Source organism: Chenopodium quinoa, unplaced genomic scaffold (genome assembly GCF_001683475.1).
Source record: "Chenopodium quinoa cultivar QQ74 unplaced genomic scaffold, ASM168347v1, whole genome shotgun sequence".
In the NCBI taxonomy this organism is placed as follows: Eukaryota; Viridiplantae; Streptophyta; class Magnoliopsida; order Caryophyllales; family Amaranthaceae; genus Chenopodium; species Chenopodium quinoa.
Window position 1 is genome coordinate 2,910,490 of NW_018745617.1, and position 16,313 is coordinate 2,926,802.

General features: G+C 34.6%; 1 protein-coding gene across 2 annotated transcripts; it reads right to left on the reverse strand.

The window, feature by feature from the left end:
- Positions 1 to 153: 153 nt before the first annotated feature.
- Positions 154 to 7,966, reverse strand: LOC110716605 (protein PLANT CADMIUM RESISTANCE 10-like). 2 transcript variants are annotated; one of them, XM_021895237.1, is made up of 4 exons: positions 7,796 to 7,966; positions 7,004 to 7,243; positions 6,107 to 6,327; positions 154 to 720 (listed from the first exon to the last, which is right to left on the reverse strand). In XM_021895237.1, exons 2-4 carry the CDS (start codon positions 7,182 to 7,184, stop codon positions 550 to 552), a joined length of 573 nt encoding a protein of 190 aa, XP_021750929.1. In that variant the 5' UTR covers positions 7,185 to 7,243; positions 7,796 to 7,966; the 3' UTR covers positions 154 to 549. The 2 variants fall into 2 exon arrangements, with proteins under 2 accessions (XP_021750929.1, XP_021750928.1); XM_021895236.1 differs by having other exon boundaries at positions 7,004 to 7,257.
- Positions 7,967 to 16,313: the final 8,347 nt, after the last annotated feature.

A 16,313-nucleotide genomic window follows, 5' to 3' on the forward strand; every position in this document is an offset into this window, starting at 1 on the left:
TATCAGGGTCTGTAATACTACTTCAAGGTGTTGCTCAATCAAATTACAAGCCAAAATAGAGAGGGGTGGTGATACTTATTGGTTTGCATTTTGGGGTGTATTTTTTAAGTTCGTAAAAAACAAGTGGTGTATCAAAGTTTAGTACAAAAGAAATTCATAATCAAAGATAAAAATGTATCAAAGTTGTACATTAGTGATCATGAAAATACAACTATTACACTTATCCTATACGAGAGAGTAAATGATAGACTTGGTCTACTATCGTTTCAAACAAAACTCGGTTTCTGCATCAGTACATGTCCAACAGATTCAAGCCCCCTTTCTACACTTAAGTTACATTTTCCACTATGATTACCAGTATATAAAAAGATCCAAATGTCTGTGAGAAAGATGATTAAATCCCTCCAAGTCTTTCAGAAAGATATTTATATCCATGACATGAGACTAGACAATTTACAAAACAGAACATTGACAACCTAGGACTCTTTGATGATAACTTGAAATCAGAGTCGCAGCATGGCCGACAAGCCAGGATAATACAACGAAGCATCACTCTCCTGGACGCGGTTCCATTTTCTGAACAGGCGGAGCAGTAATTACAGGTCGTTTAGGGTCACCATAATTGGGATCACCAGATCTTTCACAGATTTCCCTGTATTCTTGGCACAAGGCACATATATGACAAAAAAAATGAGTTGCAAAATCTCCACAGGGTGCCTCCTGCGTCACAATAATACCAAAGATTAAAACTATGAAGCTAAAGGTTTGAGGGAAAAACTAAAACCATCCTATAGATCAAAAAGATATTGAAACAGCAGAATCCTATGGGGACTCTGCTATTGAAAGAAATCTTAGCAAAAGACAAGACAAAACAAATGCTAAAATAGAAGATAACTGGAACAAGAGTAAATTTGTAGTAAACACTGATAGAATTTAATCAATTAATATTCATTGTTCAGCACAATATCACTAATCGACAACATAAAGTCCATTATTCCTCCTCTGCAAGTGCAAGTCCAATTGCCTTAATCATAGCAGTTAATTCAATAAATTATTCTAATCCCTATCCGAGTGCAATCAACATCATGAGAAGATGAAGAGCAACACATTTGCACTGGTGGACTGGAGGTGGATGGCACCCCATTCATGCCTTTTGACTTGGGGTGGGGAGAGGAAGTAGTGGATGGAAACTTGGAAAGGAGAGATTTTAAACCTTTTAAAATTTGTTGCTGCGATATGTCCCCATAACAATCACTTCTCTCTTTATAGATCAAAAAGATATTGAAACAGCAGAATCCTATGGGGACTCTGCTATTGAAAGAAATCTTAGCAAAAGACAAGACAAAACAAATGCTAAAATAGAAGATAACTGGAACAAGAGTAAATTTGTAGTAAACACTGATAGAATTTAATCAATTAATATTCATTGTTCAGCACAATATCACTAATCGACAACATAAAGTCCATTATTCCTCCTCTGCAAGTGCAAGTCCAATTGCCTTAATCATAGCAGTTAATTCAATAAATTATTCTAATCCCTATCCGAGTGCAATCAACATCATGAGAAGATGAAGAGCAACACATTTGCACTGGTGGACTGGAGGTGGATGGCACCCCATTCATGCCTTTTGACTTGGGGTGGGGGAGAGGAAGTAGTGGATGGAAACTTGGAAAGGAGAGATTTTAAACCTTTTAAAATTTGTTGCTGCGATATGTCCCCATAACAATCACTTCTCTCTTTATAGCAAAAAAAAAAACATTCACTCGTTCAAACCTCAAAGTGTGATGAAAACTTTAGCAACACCTACTTCATTTTTTCCTTTTAAAGCTTCATTTTGTAAAACATAGCTACATGACAACATCCCCCCCCCCCCACTTCCGTTTTTGTTGTTTTTTAGGTCATTTTAATTATTAATTTTACCACTTGAAGAATCATATTAATAGGATTTAGAGGCACGTTTATGCTGCTTTTATAGTAATTTTAGGTCTTTTAGTCACTTTTTAGGTCATATTTGCATAAGTTTTTCATTTTGTGCTTCTTTTTTTTTTTGAGAGTTAATGTTCGTGGATGTTTATTTTGAGAAAATTATGAATGATTAATGAAAATAGCATCCACAGCGATCGCTATGCGCCTTTCAAGAATGAATTTGAGTTAATAACGAAGTTATACAATGGTTACAAAAAGTGGCAAAAATTGATCCTTGTTCATTCTTTTTATCATAACTTGAGTTATACAACATCAGAAGTGATTCAAGTTGCATTAGAAACTATACTTGAAGGCTATGTTTGGATAACAAAAAATGGAAGGAAAGGAAGGGAAAGGGAAAGGGAGGGAGACAAACTTCCTTGTTTGGATAATATGTTGGGGGAGGGAAGGGGAGGGGGAGGGAGGGATCCATTTTCCCTCCTCCTTTAATAAAGATCATCCCTACAAAATTGGAGAGATTTGGAGGGAAAATGGAGCTCATCATTTCCTCCACTTTCCCTTCCTTCTCCTTCATCCTATTTCCCTCCCTTTCATTTCCCTTCTAATTTGTTATCCAAAAATAGCAAAAGAGTTAATGATAGGTCACACCCCCATATACGCTTCTTATAAGAAGAGATAAAAAGACTGCAAAATTTCCCTATGCCCGCACGACAAGTTATGGCCGCAAAGTCCAAGCTTCGAATCTGCCCCCAACATTTGCTGCATTCGTAGCTCGTTAGATGTGTGATTTCTGATTATCATTGCATCATCATCACCTTTAACCAATTGCTATGCTTATGTACTTTATTTTCTTATTTCTTTTGCTTAATTATTTTTAGATTAGAATTTAGGAAGAGGAACTATTTTCCCTCATGCCTTTTATTATTTTACATTCGTTGAAGTTTCTGAGATCTCCACGGATTCTTCCATGGATGATTCTTAGGTTTATTATTTCAATTTATTGATATTTTTTAATTTCTCTTTATTTTATTTATCAATTTAGTGCTTTCAATTATAGGTTCTTTCTTACATCTAATTTAATTATTTATTTCATGCTTGAGTAGTTTTATTTCTATGTTTGGGAATCCATGTTTATATGACGAATATTGATTGAAATTACTGATTTTATTGATTGTTGATATCTCAAATTGATAGTTTGATAATCTTACAACCACATTAATTGTTTGATTAATTCATGTTAGGATTTTTTGACTTTTACCACAAACAAAACCAAAAAAAAAAAAAAAAGGTTTTTAACCACCAAAACTTCTAAAACGTATATTTTACCACCAAATAAAAAATTAAAAGTTGTTTTTTACCACTTGTCGTAAAAAAACCTAACAAATTTTTTTAATCCTTTGATTTTCGTGTCAAAAATAAGATCTTTAGGGGTTTTGGGGGGCATTTTGACCCTATGACTCCAATTTGAGGTCAAAATTGATAAAAAATGATCGGAAATGTCTTATTTTGCGTGTTTCACGCAAAATGAGGCATTTTCGATCATTTTTAGTCAATTCTGACCTCAAATTGGACTTATAGGTTCAAAATGCCCCCCTAAACCTAAGAATAACATGTTTTGCACACGAAATTCAAAGAAATTTTATTTTAAAATCGTTAGATTTAACAGTTTTTTGACGTTAGGTGTTAAAAAAACAATTTTTAGAAACTTTTTTTTTTTTTTTTTGTGTTAAAATAAAAGTTTTAGAATTTTTGGTGGTTAAAAACTTTTTTTTTTTTTTTTTGATTTTTTTTTGGTAAAAGTCAAAATTTCCTTCATGTTAATAAGAGTTTGAATCGAAAATTCTTATTTTTTGAGGTTTAGTTTCAATTACAATTAGCAATTCTGATGTGTTAGCGACCTTACTGCATTTGTTGAATTGAGAGCGTTATGAACCCACCGTAGGCTTAGCAATTGATCATTCTTTAAAGAAAGTTTACTCTTTACATATTTGGGTACTCCTTTATCAAGTTGAACGCTCTCTATAAAAGTGCAAACCCCCAGCTGATAGATATATTAGTAGAATAGTAGGGTGACATCGGGTAGTTAAGAAGCTTTCTAATGTTGGAAGACTCCAATCGACATCTGCACCTTATTTAAGCCAGACTAAGTCATTAGAGCTATTGAACTTATCTGTAGAACTTTGCATTGGGCTGGTGATATTTCTAGCACTGAATAGGCTCCTATTGCTTGGGATTGATTTGCATCCTAAAGTTGCTTTATCCATGTTGCTATGGCCTTTGGGTTAAAAGAGACAAACTCTGGTTGAAGTGGATTCATTCCTATTAAATTAAATCCAGGAACATCTTAACCATGGAGATTCCTAAAGCTGCATCTTGATTGGTGAGGAAGATCTTTGAGTGTAGGAAATATACTGGTGCTACTGGTGATTGGAGTAATATTTAGTTAATTACTTATTTCAAGGAAAAAAGTGATTTTGAAACAAGTGGATTGGAGAGCAGTAATTCATTGCAATAAAGCGAGTCTGAGAAGTTTGTCTGTTCTATGTTAGCTATTAAAAATAGGCCAAGTACAAATGACAGGTTTCCGTCTTGGGGGATTCAAGTTAATCATGAGTGTGTTTTATGTCGAAAGCGTGGAGAAACAGTTCAACACTTGTTGTTTACTTGCAGCTACTCTTATTCAATTTGGGAAAGTGTTCTACGCATGCTACACTGTAACAGGAATGCTGAATATAATGGCAAAGAAGCAATGATTTTGGCAAGAACACGAAGTCTGCTGATCAGGTTGTCAAGGAGATAACTTTTAATGTTGCTTGTAGGCTTAATGAAACTGATAGAGATTGATGTTGTTGACTTATTGTGTAGGCTTATAATGATGCTCTGCTTCCACCCATCATAGAAGGTGGAAGTTAAGTGTTGGTTTGTGTTTTGGTGGTTGTAGGCTTTTGATTTCTCTGTCACTTTCCCTTTTTGGCAATAAGATCTTTACTTGTCAATAAAAAGTCAACCACAACCACCAAGAAAGAGAAAAGGCAAATAAGAGAAAGAGAGATTTAGAAAGACTGACCACAATAAAAAATAAATAAATAAATAAATAAATTAAAAATTAAAATAAACTAATGGTCGAATTTGACCATTAATGCTCAAATTTTGGAGTTTTGAGGTCAGATTTGGACCTAAAACTCTCAATTGTGCAATGCGGTAATGGAGATGGCAGCATCTAGCATATTGGCATAGTAGATGCTGCCATAGTACAAAAATACAGCTGTATCATTTCTGTTAGGCCACATTGTAAAGGATTTTTCATGTTGAATAAGGGGCATTTCGAAAACCAGTGATCTCATACCCTCATCTGAATCACTTGTACCATACCTAAATTGAACATTACATCCTGTGTTTCACTCAAAAGTTACTTACTATTCAAAGACAGCGTGAAAAATCTCCCATGTCTCCCATATATTGGCTCTTAGCCTCTAATAATCTACTCTAACTACTCTAATCGCATACAATTACATATGTATCATATTTGTATCACGTGACAACCACAAAACAGTCTGGGATCAATGCATCAACTCTGTTCACATAACACAGTGAACATTATTACAATTGTGACCAAAACCGTATTTTCGTACCATATGTGGCGGAGTAAGGTTTTGGTGAAGATCTAGAAGATTGTAGAAAAATTAAGAAGATAGAGTGAGGAGAGAGAGTGGTTCGGTGGTGGAAGACGATCTAGTGAGGATTGAGAGTAGGCTTGGTGGTGGAAAAAAATATAGCGAAACATAGAAAGGAAAAATATAGCGAAACATAGAAAGGGTGGTTGCAGTAGGCTTTGATTCCTTTTTACTTGTCAACCCAAACACACAAGGAAATTTGCAGTTTTTAATGTTTTTTCCTTATCTACCCCTTTCCTCATATCTTTTCCTTAATCCTCTCTAAACAAACGATCCCTGAAATTATGTCTTCTACAAAAGGAACTAATTGTAAAAAGAATAATTTAGTGACTGAAAACAGACAGCAAAAAACAGCAATTTATAAAAACCTCCAATAATCATACACACTACACAACTACAAGAAGCGAGGATGAAATTCAGAAGCATTCTCCAGGTTTATGGAATTACATCTCCTATGTATGGGAAATATAAAGACAAGAAAGCAAATATAGCAGAGATGACTTACCGGCAGATTATACTTGGTTCGAAGTATCTTTCGATAGTTGTATGCATAAGATGAAAGAAGACATCCAGGCAACCCCAAAAGTATACAATACATGAAACAACCACTGCTGGCTAGGGTCCAAAGCATACAATGAACCACACAAGGTCCTGCCAGAGTTCCAGAACCCAGAAACTCAGCATTCTTAGCAAAGAGATAGCAGGGGCAAAAGGTACCTATACAACCTGCATTGAGTAAATAAGAAAAAGTAAGGTATCTCTGATTTGCAGTATTCCCAAGTCAATGATCCAAATAAGTAGCATGTACAACCCTCAAATAAAATACTTAAATTATTTAGAGTTTTTTTAAAAAAAAAAAAGAAAAAGAGAGTAAAACAATGGTGTACACAGGGACTGGGCACCAAAATGAAAACTTATTGATAGGATTATTAATTCAAGATAGGCAAGAGCAAGACACATCAGAAGGGACTCGATGGCGTAATGCAATTCTCAGAACATCAAATATAGTCAAAAAACATGTGTTAGGACCAAATATATGGAAACCTCATAATCTAATCTGGTGGTAAATTTATATTGCAAAGTGTAAACCTATATGCATAAAACCATTAGCTGAGCTTAAATCGAATCAGAGGCAATATGAAGTAAGAGTTTTGTAAAGGATTTTGAGCAATGATATCAATTAAAATATATGAAGTAAGAGTTTATATTCACTTCAAAGGCACCATACAAGAAATCTAACTGAGTCATTAATTCTCTACAATGCATAAAATCAAGATAAATATCACCTAAACTACATCTTTCAGTAATAATTTTTTTTTTTTTTTTAATATGCTCAAATTGCACCTTTGACAAACTCATCCTTGTGTTTTAATCAAGTGTCACAAGTCAGATAGTAGCATACAGCTCGGGGTATCGTCGCAACAAGCACAGATTCCAGAAGACCACTGCACAGAGCCATCACTAATTGAAACCAAAGCAGAAGCTTTAACATCATTGATCCCTGCAGTTAAAGCTTCATAATCTTCCTCAGACTGCCCCAGGGGTATATAAGGAGGTGGCACATAGCTCCCATTTCCTTTCATATTCGTTCTTCAGAATTGAAAGAAAATAGCCGCACTGCCCAAATCCTCTCTTCAATCAGCTGCAAAAAAATTTCTGATAAAGAGTTTCCAAGAAATAAATCAATTGCAAAACCCAGAAATTATTCAAAAAGAAAACTACAAAATTCAATTAAGTAATTAACCCAACAAAATTAAACAACAGTAAAGTTAAATAATAGTACGAAGTATGAAATATAAAATAAAAACCCGGAATTTTGCCATGAATTACAAAAATTAAAGACAGCAAAAACCAAGAATTTGATTGAAACAACACCCATAAATTAAAAACCCATAAAATAAAAACCCAGAATTTTGCCATGAATTACAAAAATTAAAGACAGCAAAAACCAAGAATTTGATTGAAACAACACCCATAAATTATTCAAAGAGGAAAATATCAGATTCAAGAAATCACAAATAATTCACATAAGAAAATTAAATAAACCCAGAATTTTGCTGCTGTATACAAACATAAAATTCAGCAAAACCCAAGAATTGGTTTGAAGGGTTTTATGAAGAATTAAACCTTCAACTGATTTATTTTATAGGTTATTAATTAAGTAACAATTAAAAAATAAATAAAACATTTTTACCTAAGAGAGTTTGCAAATCTTCTTCGATTCAAATTCAGAAAAATAACGAGATTCCAATCTGGTCGGAAAAGTTTTGTATGTCCGGAATGCTTTCTAGTGGATCTTCTTAGTTGTTCCTCTACTTTGGGAATTCTTACTTTTTACCGCTATTTCATTGAATGTTAATGAGCATTTTAGAAATCACACACTTAAAAAAAAAATCGGATGTACAATAATTATTGTACATCCATTATAAAGATAATCTAAAGTGATTAAAAGTTACCCCTAAAATGAATAAAAGTTATCTCAATATGCGTTAAAGTAACCCAATCAAATAAAAATTATCTACGCTTTATTAGTAAAGAATCACATTTTAAATGACTATAAATCAATTAATTAGTGATTGAATGTAATTAAATTACCTTTATAAAACTTTTCTTGTTGTTGATTTATATAAAAATTTTATTATGTTTAAAGTTACCCAAAAAAAGACAAAAAGTTACCCTAAAATTAGCTAAAAGTTACTCTTATACTGCTCGATGTACACTAATGTTAGTGTAAACCGGATGTATAAAAAAGTTTTTGTTTAAAAATTTACCAAATGACATAAGACTTTTCTTGATTTATCAAATGTCACCCAATTTTTTAAAAATTCACCAAGTGCTATTAATGACTAATGACCATTAACTCCGTTAGTTATTAAGGTTTAATTATGATATGATTAGACCATTTATCTTAATTCATAAAAAAAAATTTTAAAAAAAAAAAAAACCCTAAAATTTTCTCAGCCAACTACCCACCACCGCCAAACCCTAGCCCCTCCCCTTATCTCGCCACGATCGACCACCCCTTAACCACTAACAATCGTCCGACCGGTCCTTTAGCCACCCCACCTGACCCACCGCCGACCCCCAAAACCTCCTACACAAACTGCCCCGACCCCATAAACCACCAACACGAGCTTCCCCCACCCCAAAAACCACCCACATAGCCTGCCCCGACCCCAAACACCACTAGTAAAAACGCCCCTCCTCCCTTCTCCCACCTTCAAAACGACCATTTCGAGGGGGGGGGGGGGAAGGGAGGAGAGGCGATTTTGACGACGGAGGAAAGAAGAGGGTGCTTGATTAAAGCTCGTGTTGGTGGTTTATAATTTGGGGTCAAGGCGGGCAGCATGGGTGGTTTTGGGGGTCGAAGGTGGGTCAGTAGGGGTGCTAAAGGGCGGCCGATTTTTTGTGATTAAGGGGGTGGCCGACCGTTTTCCAGCGAGATAAGGGGAGGGGCTAGGGTTTGGCGGTGGTGGGTAGGTGGCGGGGAAAATTTTTGGTTTTTTTTTATTTTTATAAAATTAAGATAAATGGACTAATCATATCATGACATGTGTCATAATTAAACCCTAATGAATAACGGAGTTAACGGTTGATAGTCAGTAATGACAATCGGTGAATTTAATAAAAACTGGGTGGCATTTGGTGAATTTTGAAAACCGTGATAGCTTTTGGTGAAATAGTGCTCAGTGGCATTTGATGAAATAGCCGTATTTTTTATTTAGGTTACTAGTTTTGTGTCTCGTGCTGCGATATGCGAATTGTTTTTTGAATTTTAAGATAAATTTATAATCTATATGCAAAATTTAAAATATTTCATTGATACAAAATTAATTAGGAATTAATGTGTTTTTCTGACGATATGCTATCCAGTAGGCATATAATGACTAATAATAATATTGGTGAAAATGTTCGCTTTAATACATTAAAAGAAAAAATTAGCAAAAAATAAACTAAATAAAATAATTGTTCAAAGCACGTTGGATTGACTCGAACATTTCTTGACTCGAACCTGAAGTGACCCAATCCGAGATATTTCATGACCCAGCCCTAATTGACAGGTATCTATTCTATTAGATTGTGAAGTATATAATTTAGTAGTATATATTATAAATGAATGTTTTACGCTTTAAACTACTCCCTTTGCTCTAAAAAATATTATGATATAAATAAATAAATTTATATGATAATTTTTTAGAATTATAATCTAGTAATTTTTTTGAATAAAATTATAATTCAATTTGTACATCTGAAATATTGGCATTTTATCGTTAATAAAACTCTAAATTATAAATTTTATCCTAAAATTCTATCCAAATAGAATTCTAAATTAATTTTTTTTTTATCTTATGAAGTATATTTAAATCTATCCAACGTGACACGACACTTGGCGAAAAGTTGGAATGCCAACTGTCACAATGTTGTGACCTGGCTAAAAGTTTAGCACTATATATTAGTTATTAGTTTTTTTCCCTGTGCGATGCCCGAGTTGTTTATTGAATTTTAAGATAAATTTTTAATCTATATGTCAAATTTTAAAAATATATCATTGATACAAAATTAGTTAGGAATTGATGTGCTTTTGTGATGGTTTGCTATCTTGTAGACATCTAATGACTAATAATAATGTTGGTGGAAATGTTCAATTTAATTTAATACATTAAAAATAAAAAAAATAGCAAAAAAATAATTAAATAAAATAAATGTTCCAAACCAATTGAGTTGACCCGAACCCAAAATTTTGGGCAAGGGTTGAACATTTCTTGACTCGTAACCTGAAATGATCCCACCCGAGATGACTCATGACTCGACCCTAATTGACTGGTCTACATTGTAATAAAATGCTATTGGATTGTGAAGTATATTTTATGCTTTAAACTACTTCTTTCGCTCAAAAAAATATTATGATATAAATTTTTTTTATATATAGAATTATAATCTACTAATTTTTTTGAATAAAATTATAATTTAATTTGTAATGAAATATTGATATTTTATCAAAAATAAAAATCTAACTCTACAATTTTATCCAAAATTCTTTTTAAATAGAATTCTAAACTATTTTTTTTTTAATCTTATGAAGTCTATTTAAATATATCCAACGTGGTGCGACACTTGGCGACCACTTGGCGAAAAGTTGGAACGCCAAATGTCGTCAATGTCTCGTGACCTGGCTAAAAGTTTAGCTTTAATTTATATATTAGTTATATGATATAAAATGATTAGATTAGATCAATGTCGTGCAGGCGTGCACGGATTGCAAAAAGTATTGAAATGAAATAGCTTATTTTTATTAGTAAAAATTTCCACAGTTAATCCTAATTATGTCTCATATGCCGATAGTAATCCCTACTTTCGTTTATTTACTATCACTCCCAACTTTGTATGCCTTTAATTTTTATCACACCCATATGGCTTGAAACCGGATTAGAAGGTTAACTTAATGGAGCTCTCCTTCATTAATGTCACGTCAACTCTCCCTCCCAACTACTCTCGTTACTCTCTCTGCTACTCCGCGATCCCTCCCCTTCAATTACTACTTTAAATACTGCAACAGAGTACCTTCAACGAGAAAAAAAGAAAAAGGGAAATTGACGCCATTGTTGAAGATTCAACCAAAATTGTACTTTTCCCTAACGTCACGATCATCCATTTCAGTCAAGGAGAAGCAACAAGTGTAGTTTGAAAAGAAAATAACTTCCATTTTAGGTAAGTTTCTGAACCCTAAATTACGCTAAAATTGCGCATAAGTTTGCAACTTAATCTCGAACCCTAATGAATTAAACTCGATATTGATGAATTTGTGTATGGAATTTCAATTCATTTGTTAATTATGGGTGTGAATTGTTGTGTGTTTGTTTTTTTGGTGTTTTTTTTTTTGTTGGTTTGTGTTGTTTTAGTTCAAACCCTAAATGCTTGGTTTAAATGCATTCATGATTGTAATGTAGTTGCTGTTAAATTAGGTATGGCTACTACTAAAATAAGCTTGAAAATGTGGCATGGAGGAGTGTTTAAACAGCTTGACAATGGTGAGTGGTGTTATAGCAATGGAAAAGGTAAAACATCTTGACAATGGTGAGTTGCGTTATAGCAATGGGAAAGGTAAAACAACTTGACAATGGTGAGTTGTGTTATAGCAATGGGAAAGATAAAACCTTTAGTGTAGACCCTAGTGAACTTTGTGCTTTCTATATATCTTGTGGAGTTGGTTATGAAATGTGAAAAATATGAGGATAAAATTCAGGGTTTTATGTACTTAATTCCTTGACTAAGCACTAGTAGAAAAATGGAGATGCCCACCGGTTCAAAACCCCCATTTGCCACCGGTTTTGAACCGGTGGGCATTCGAGGGATGCCAAAAATTAAAAAAAAAAAAAAAAACGCCACCGGTTCAAAACCGGTGGCAATTCTTGGATTTGGCACCAGTTAACCGGTGGCTATTCTTTAATTTTGGCACCGGTTAACCAGTGGCAATTATGCAATAAAAAATTTTAAAAAAATTCTTTCTTTTTTTCACTTAAATATTAAGAGATACTTAAATATAATCATAATAATCATAAATTACATATATATTCATCAACAAATTGTAAATTTACAATTAAAAAAAATATTCTTTGAATTGCTTGAATCAGTAGATCTACAAAAAATGAAAACAAAATTATAAATTAACAAACAAAATTAAATCTTCAAAAAAAAAAAAAAAAAAACCCACCCACAACCCACGACCCACCACCCACAAGTCCATAACCCACGACCCACCACCCATAACCCAGTTCCCACGACCGAAACACTGAACCACCCACCTAAAACCACCCCACCAGCCGCCAAAAATCACCCCACCAGCCACCAAAAACCACTAAACCAGCCCCACCGAAACCCGTAATCCACCATCCCCATCCACCAAAACCCCAACCCCAACCCAAACAGATTCCCACCCACCACGACCCCCATCCCCACCTAAACCACCCACCACCACCGCAATTCAACCACATCACCATAAAATAAAAAAAAAAAAAATCTTAAAAAACAAAATAAGAGAAATAAAAAATAGAACTTACCTTGAATTCCACCAAAACCTCGATATTTGCTTGAATTTGGGTTTTAAAGGTCAAATTCTACCGTAAAAACTCTAGATCTAGAGTTTTTAGGATCGAATTTGATATTAAAAACCTGTAGTTTGTTCTTAAACTCAAAACCCTTCATTACATGGTGGTGGCGGTGGTGGTGGTGGGGGGGGGCTTTGAGGAGGGCAACGAGAGAGAAGAGAGAGGGGTGAGACAAGAGAGGGGTGAGATGAGAGAGAGGAGAGAGGTTAGGGAGGTGAGACGTGAGAGGGGAGAGAGGAGAGAGAAGGAGGAGAAAGGCCGTAGAAGAGGAGAATGATTTAGGTTTAGGGTTTATAAGGGGGAGCCTTTTTTTATATAAATATGGCACCAATTCAAACCGGTGGGATTATTATTTTTCCCACCGGTTCGGTTTGAACCGGTGCCAATAACCTCCCCTCAAAATCCCGCTCATTTTTCCCCATAATTTCCTCTTCTGTTTTTAAAAACCGCTGGCCTTAGCTCGGTGCCAATCTTCTTTTTTTCACCTAGTGAAGTATGGTAGATGGGTTGAGGAAGGTTAATAATAATGACAGTATGAGTGAGATGATAGATGTTTCACTTAAGTATAGGGGTGTGGAGGTGTATGCTGTAAAATATGGTGAAAATAACCCTATGCCCTTCCCTTCTGAACTTCAGCCAACATCATCAAAACAACCAAAAATTATGAGACTTAAAAAACTGCCTATAAAGAGGGGACCACTAGCTTAGTGAGATCTAGTCCAAGGAAGAAAGGTCATTCATCCTTGACTATTTGTGAACCTTCCAAAAAAGCCCTTGATATCTCATTAAAGGCCAAAGAAGATGCTCCCATACTACATTTGTTCCCATTAAGCCAACTAGTTCTTTATCCAACCAAAGTACTTTTAGAGTTAAATATGTTATAAGTCCTAACTCCACATCTGATAAAACACATCCCACAACCTCTACCCTTGTTACAGCTTCACAAACTAACAGTGACCTTGTGAACAATTATGAATGGCAAGATTCAAGACCTGATAGCCCTATTCCTATAAATGATTTAATCCCAACAGATAGTTATGAGAGTGACAAAGAGGACCCACCATACAAACCACGAGAATTAGACAAAGGGAAAGGGGTGAGTGTTTTTTTTTTTTTTTGGGATGTTTACACAGATGATGATAGTGAGGGTGGAGAAGATAGAGATGGGGAAGAAGTAGAAGTTGGTGAGGGTTTGGGTGGACTATCTTTAGGAGGGGAAGAGCTAGAAGGGTTGGAGGATTTAGAGGTAGAGGAAAGGGAGGAGATCTTGGATGATGAGCTGGAGTATCAATCAGAAAGTGAGGATGAGGAATTCACTTTAGCTTGGCAAAGGGTTAGAGATACAACAACTAAGCTAATTGACATTGTAAGAAAAATCCAAAAAGAAGCAGCAAAGTGTTTAAACAAAGAAGAGGAGGAAGAGGAAAGGGCAGCTAGTGCTAGGGATAAAGTTGATGAGGGTACAAGCACTCATGTTTGTGAGGGTTTTTGTCCATAAGGTGATTATGAATAAAGTGATGAGGAGGTGCATACTCCACCTGACAGTGGTGAAGAGGATTTATATCCAAGAAAGAAAAGTAAGTCACACCTCTTAGTGTGTACTACACACACTGACTTTGGTTGTTTCAATTGAAATGTAGGCCAGAGATATGCAAATAGGGATGAAGTTAGGAATGTAGTAGCTAGATATGGGATTCTATAGGGCAGGGATGTGTATTTCAAAGTGAGTGACAACCAAAGGCAACAAAGGTTAGGTGTCAAATGCCTTGACAGTTGCCCTGTTTATGTGTATGCTTCATTGGACAGCAGGGGAGCATGTATAGTTGTCAAGACTGTGAAGGGTGTGCATACTTGAAAGAGGAACATGAATAGGAATAGACAACTTAAGACAAGATGGGTAACTTTCCCAGTTGCTTGAGGTATTCAAGACAACGCCTTTTTTTCTAGTAAAGGAAATTCAAGAGTGTGTTATAAAAGCATTTAAGATGTTAATGACTAGGGACTTTGCTTATAAAGTTAAGTACAAGGCTCATAGGATGTTGCATGATTCTATGCGTGACCATTACAAAAAGCTTGGAGGTTACATGGCTGCATTGTAGAGTAGCAGCCGTGGTACTAAGTTATTAGTACTGACACTGAGAAGCAGCCTCCAATTTTTAAGAGGTTGTTCGTTTACTTTGAAGGGTTGAAAACTGGGTGGTTGGAGGGATGTAGGAAGGTACTAGAAGTAGATGCTTGTTTCCTCAAGACATTTTTGGAGGTCAGGGAAAAGATAACAATGATAAGATGTTCCTAGTTTGTTGGGCAATTGTTGAAGTTGAAAACAATGATAACAAATTATAAAGGGTATTTTGAATGAACATTTAATTTACATGAGTAACAAAATTAAAGAAAGGCAATGTAGTTACAAACTTAGAATTGAGAAACACAGTACAAGGTAACATTATTACACAAAATATACAAAGTAGAATTTAGGGGTTTTGCCAAAATGCAAGACATTCGAGTTGAAATCAGAATTAAAAATAAGCATAGGCCAAGTAATGGTAAAGCATAGAGCCAAGCATGGTGAAATGTATCCATGTGGGGCTGTGACATATGACCTTGGCCCTAGGAGACTACAAACCCTTAATTGATTTTGGCACACCCTTATATGAGAAGAGTATAGAAAATTGTGCTCTCACATAGAGGTGTGCCAAAATCAATTTTGGTGTGCTAAAATCATTTCCCTTGTAAAAGTCAAGACTTCTAAGTTTCTAGAAGTTATGACATACTCAATTTGGTTTACAAACCAAGAAAATACCACAATTTCAATTCATTATGTCGTGGAGCTCCCCAAGCATCCTTATAGCCTTAGTATTTTTCTTAAAGTTATACAAGGGACATTATGCCAAAAGTGTCGTCAGAAATTTACTTGAAGTGTTGTTGTCTCTTCTTTAGATAGCTTTTTACCGACTGCTCCACTAAACGTTATGCTGCAAATATAAGAGAAAGGTTTAGACACCAAATTGTGTCTTCCTAAAAATCAAACCCAATTATGAATACTTTTTACGTCATTTGTTTATCGAACGAAGTGAAATGTGAACGAATCTTGTGATTACTTTGTTTCTAATAAAAATATTTCTTTCGATCTGTTTTCGTAAATCTTTCTTTTCGTACCTTATGTCCAATCCATTGGTCCATAATATGGTTCCAATAATTGTGTAGTTGGATGGGGCTCAAAAAGAGCTTTCCAACGATATATTCTAAGTCCAATTCCGATGAAATAATGAGGAAGTTATGACCCAAATATTAAATTGGATACTAAATGACTTTTATGGGCGACCCAATGATCAAGTGGAGGTTCCATTAATTATCATTCCTAAAGTAGTTAGGAATTACTTTAATTTTCTAGAATAGTCTAAAATGTTATTTTAACTTCTAAAGAGGGATTAATAATTATATTTTAGGAAAGATAAAGAATTTCAGTCGAAATAAAACAAGTGTTTTAAAGAGGTCTTAATTTGATTTTAATGATAAAGTACAGAATCTAATTACCCAATTATATTGGAAAAGGACTCTGTACGACAAATATTATCCTGTATCACCATTGCACTGCGACAAGTCCAT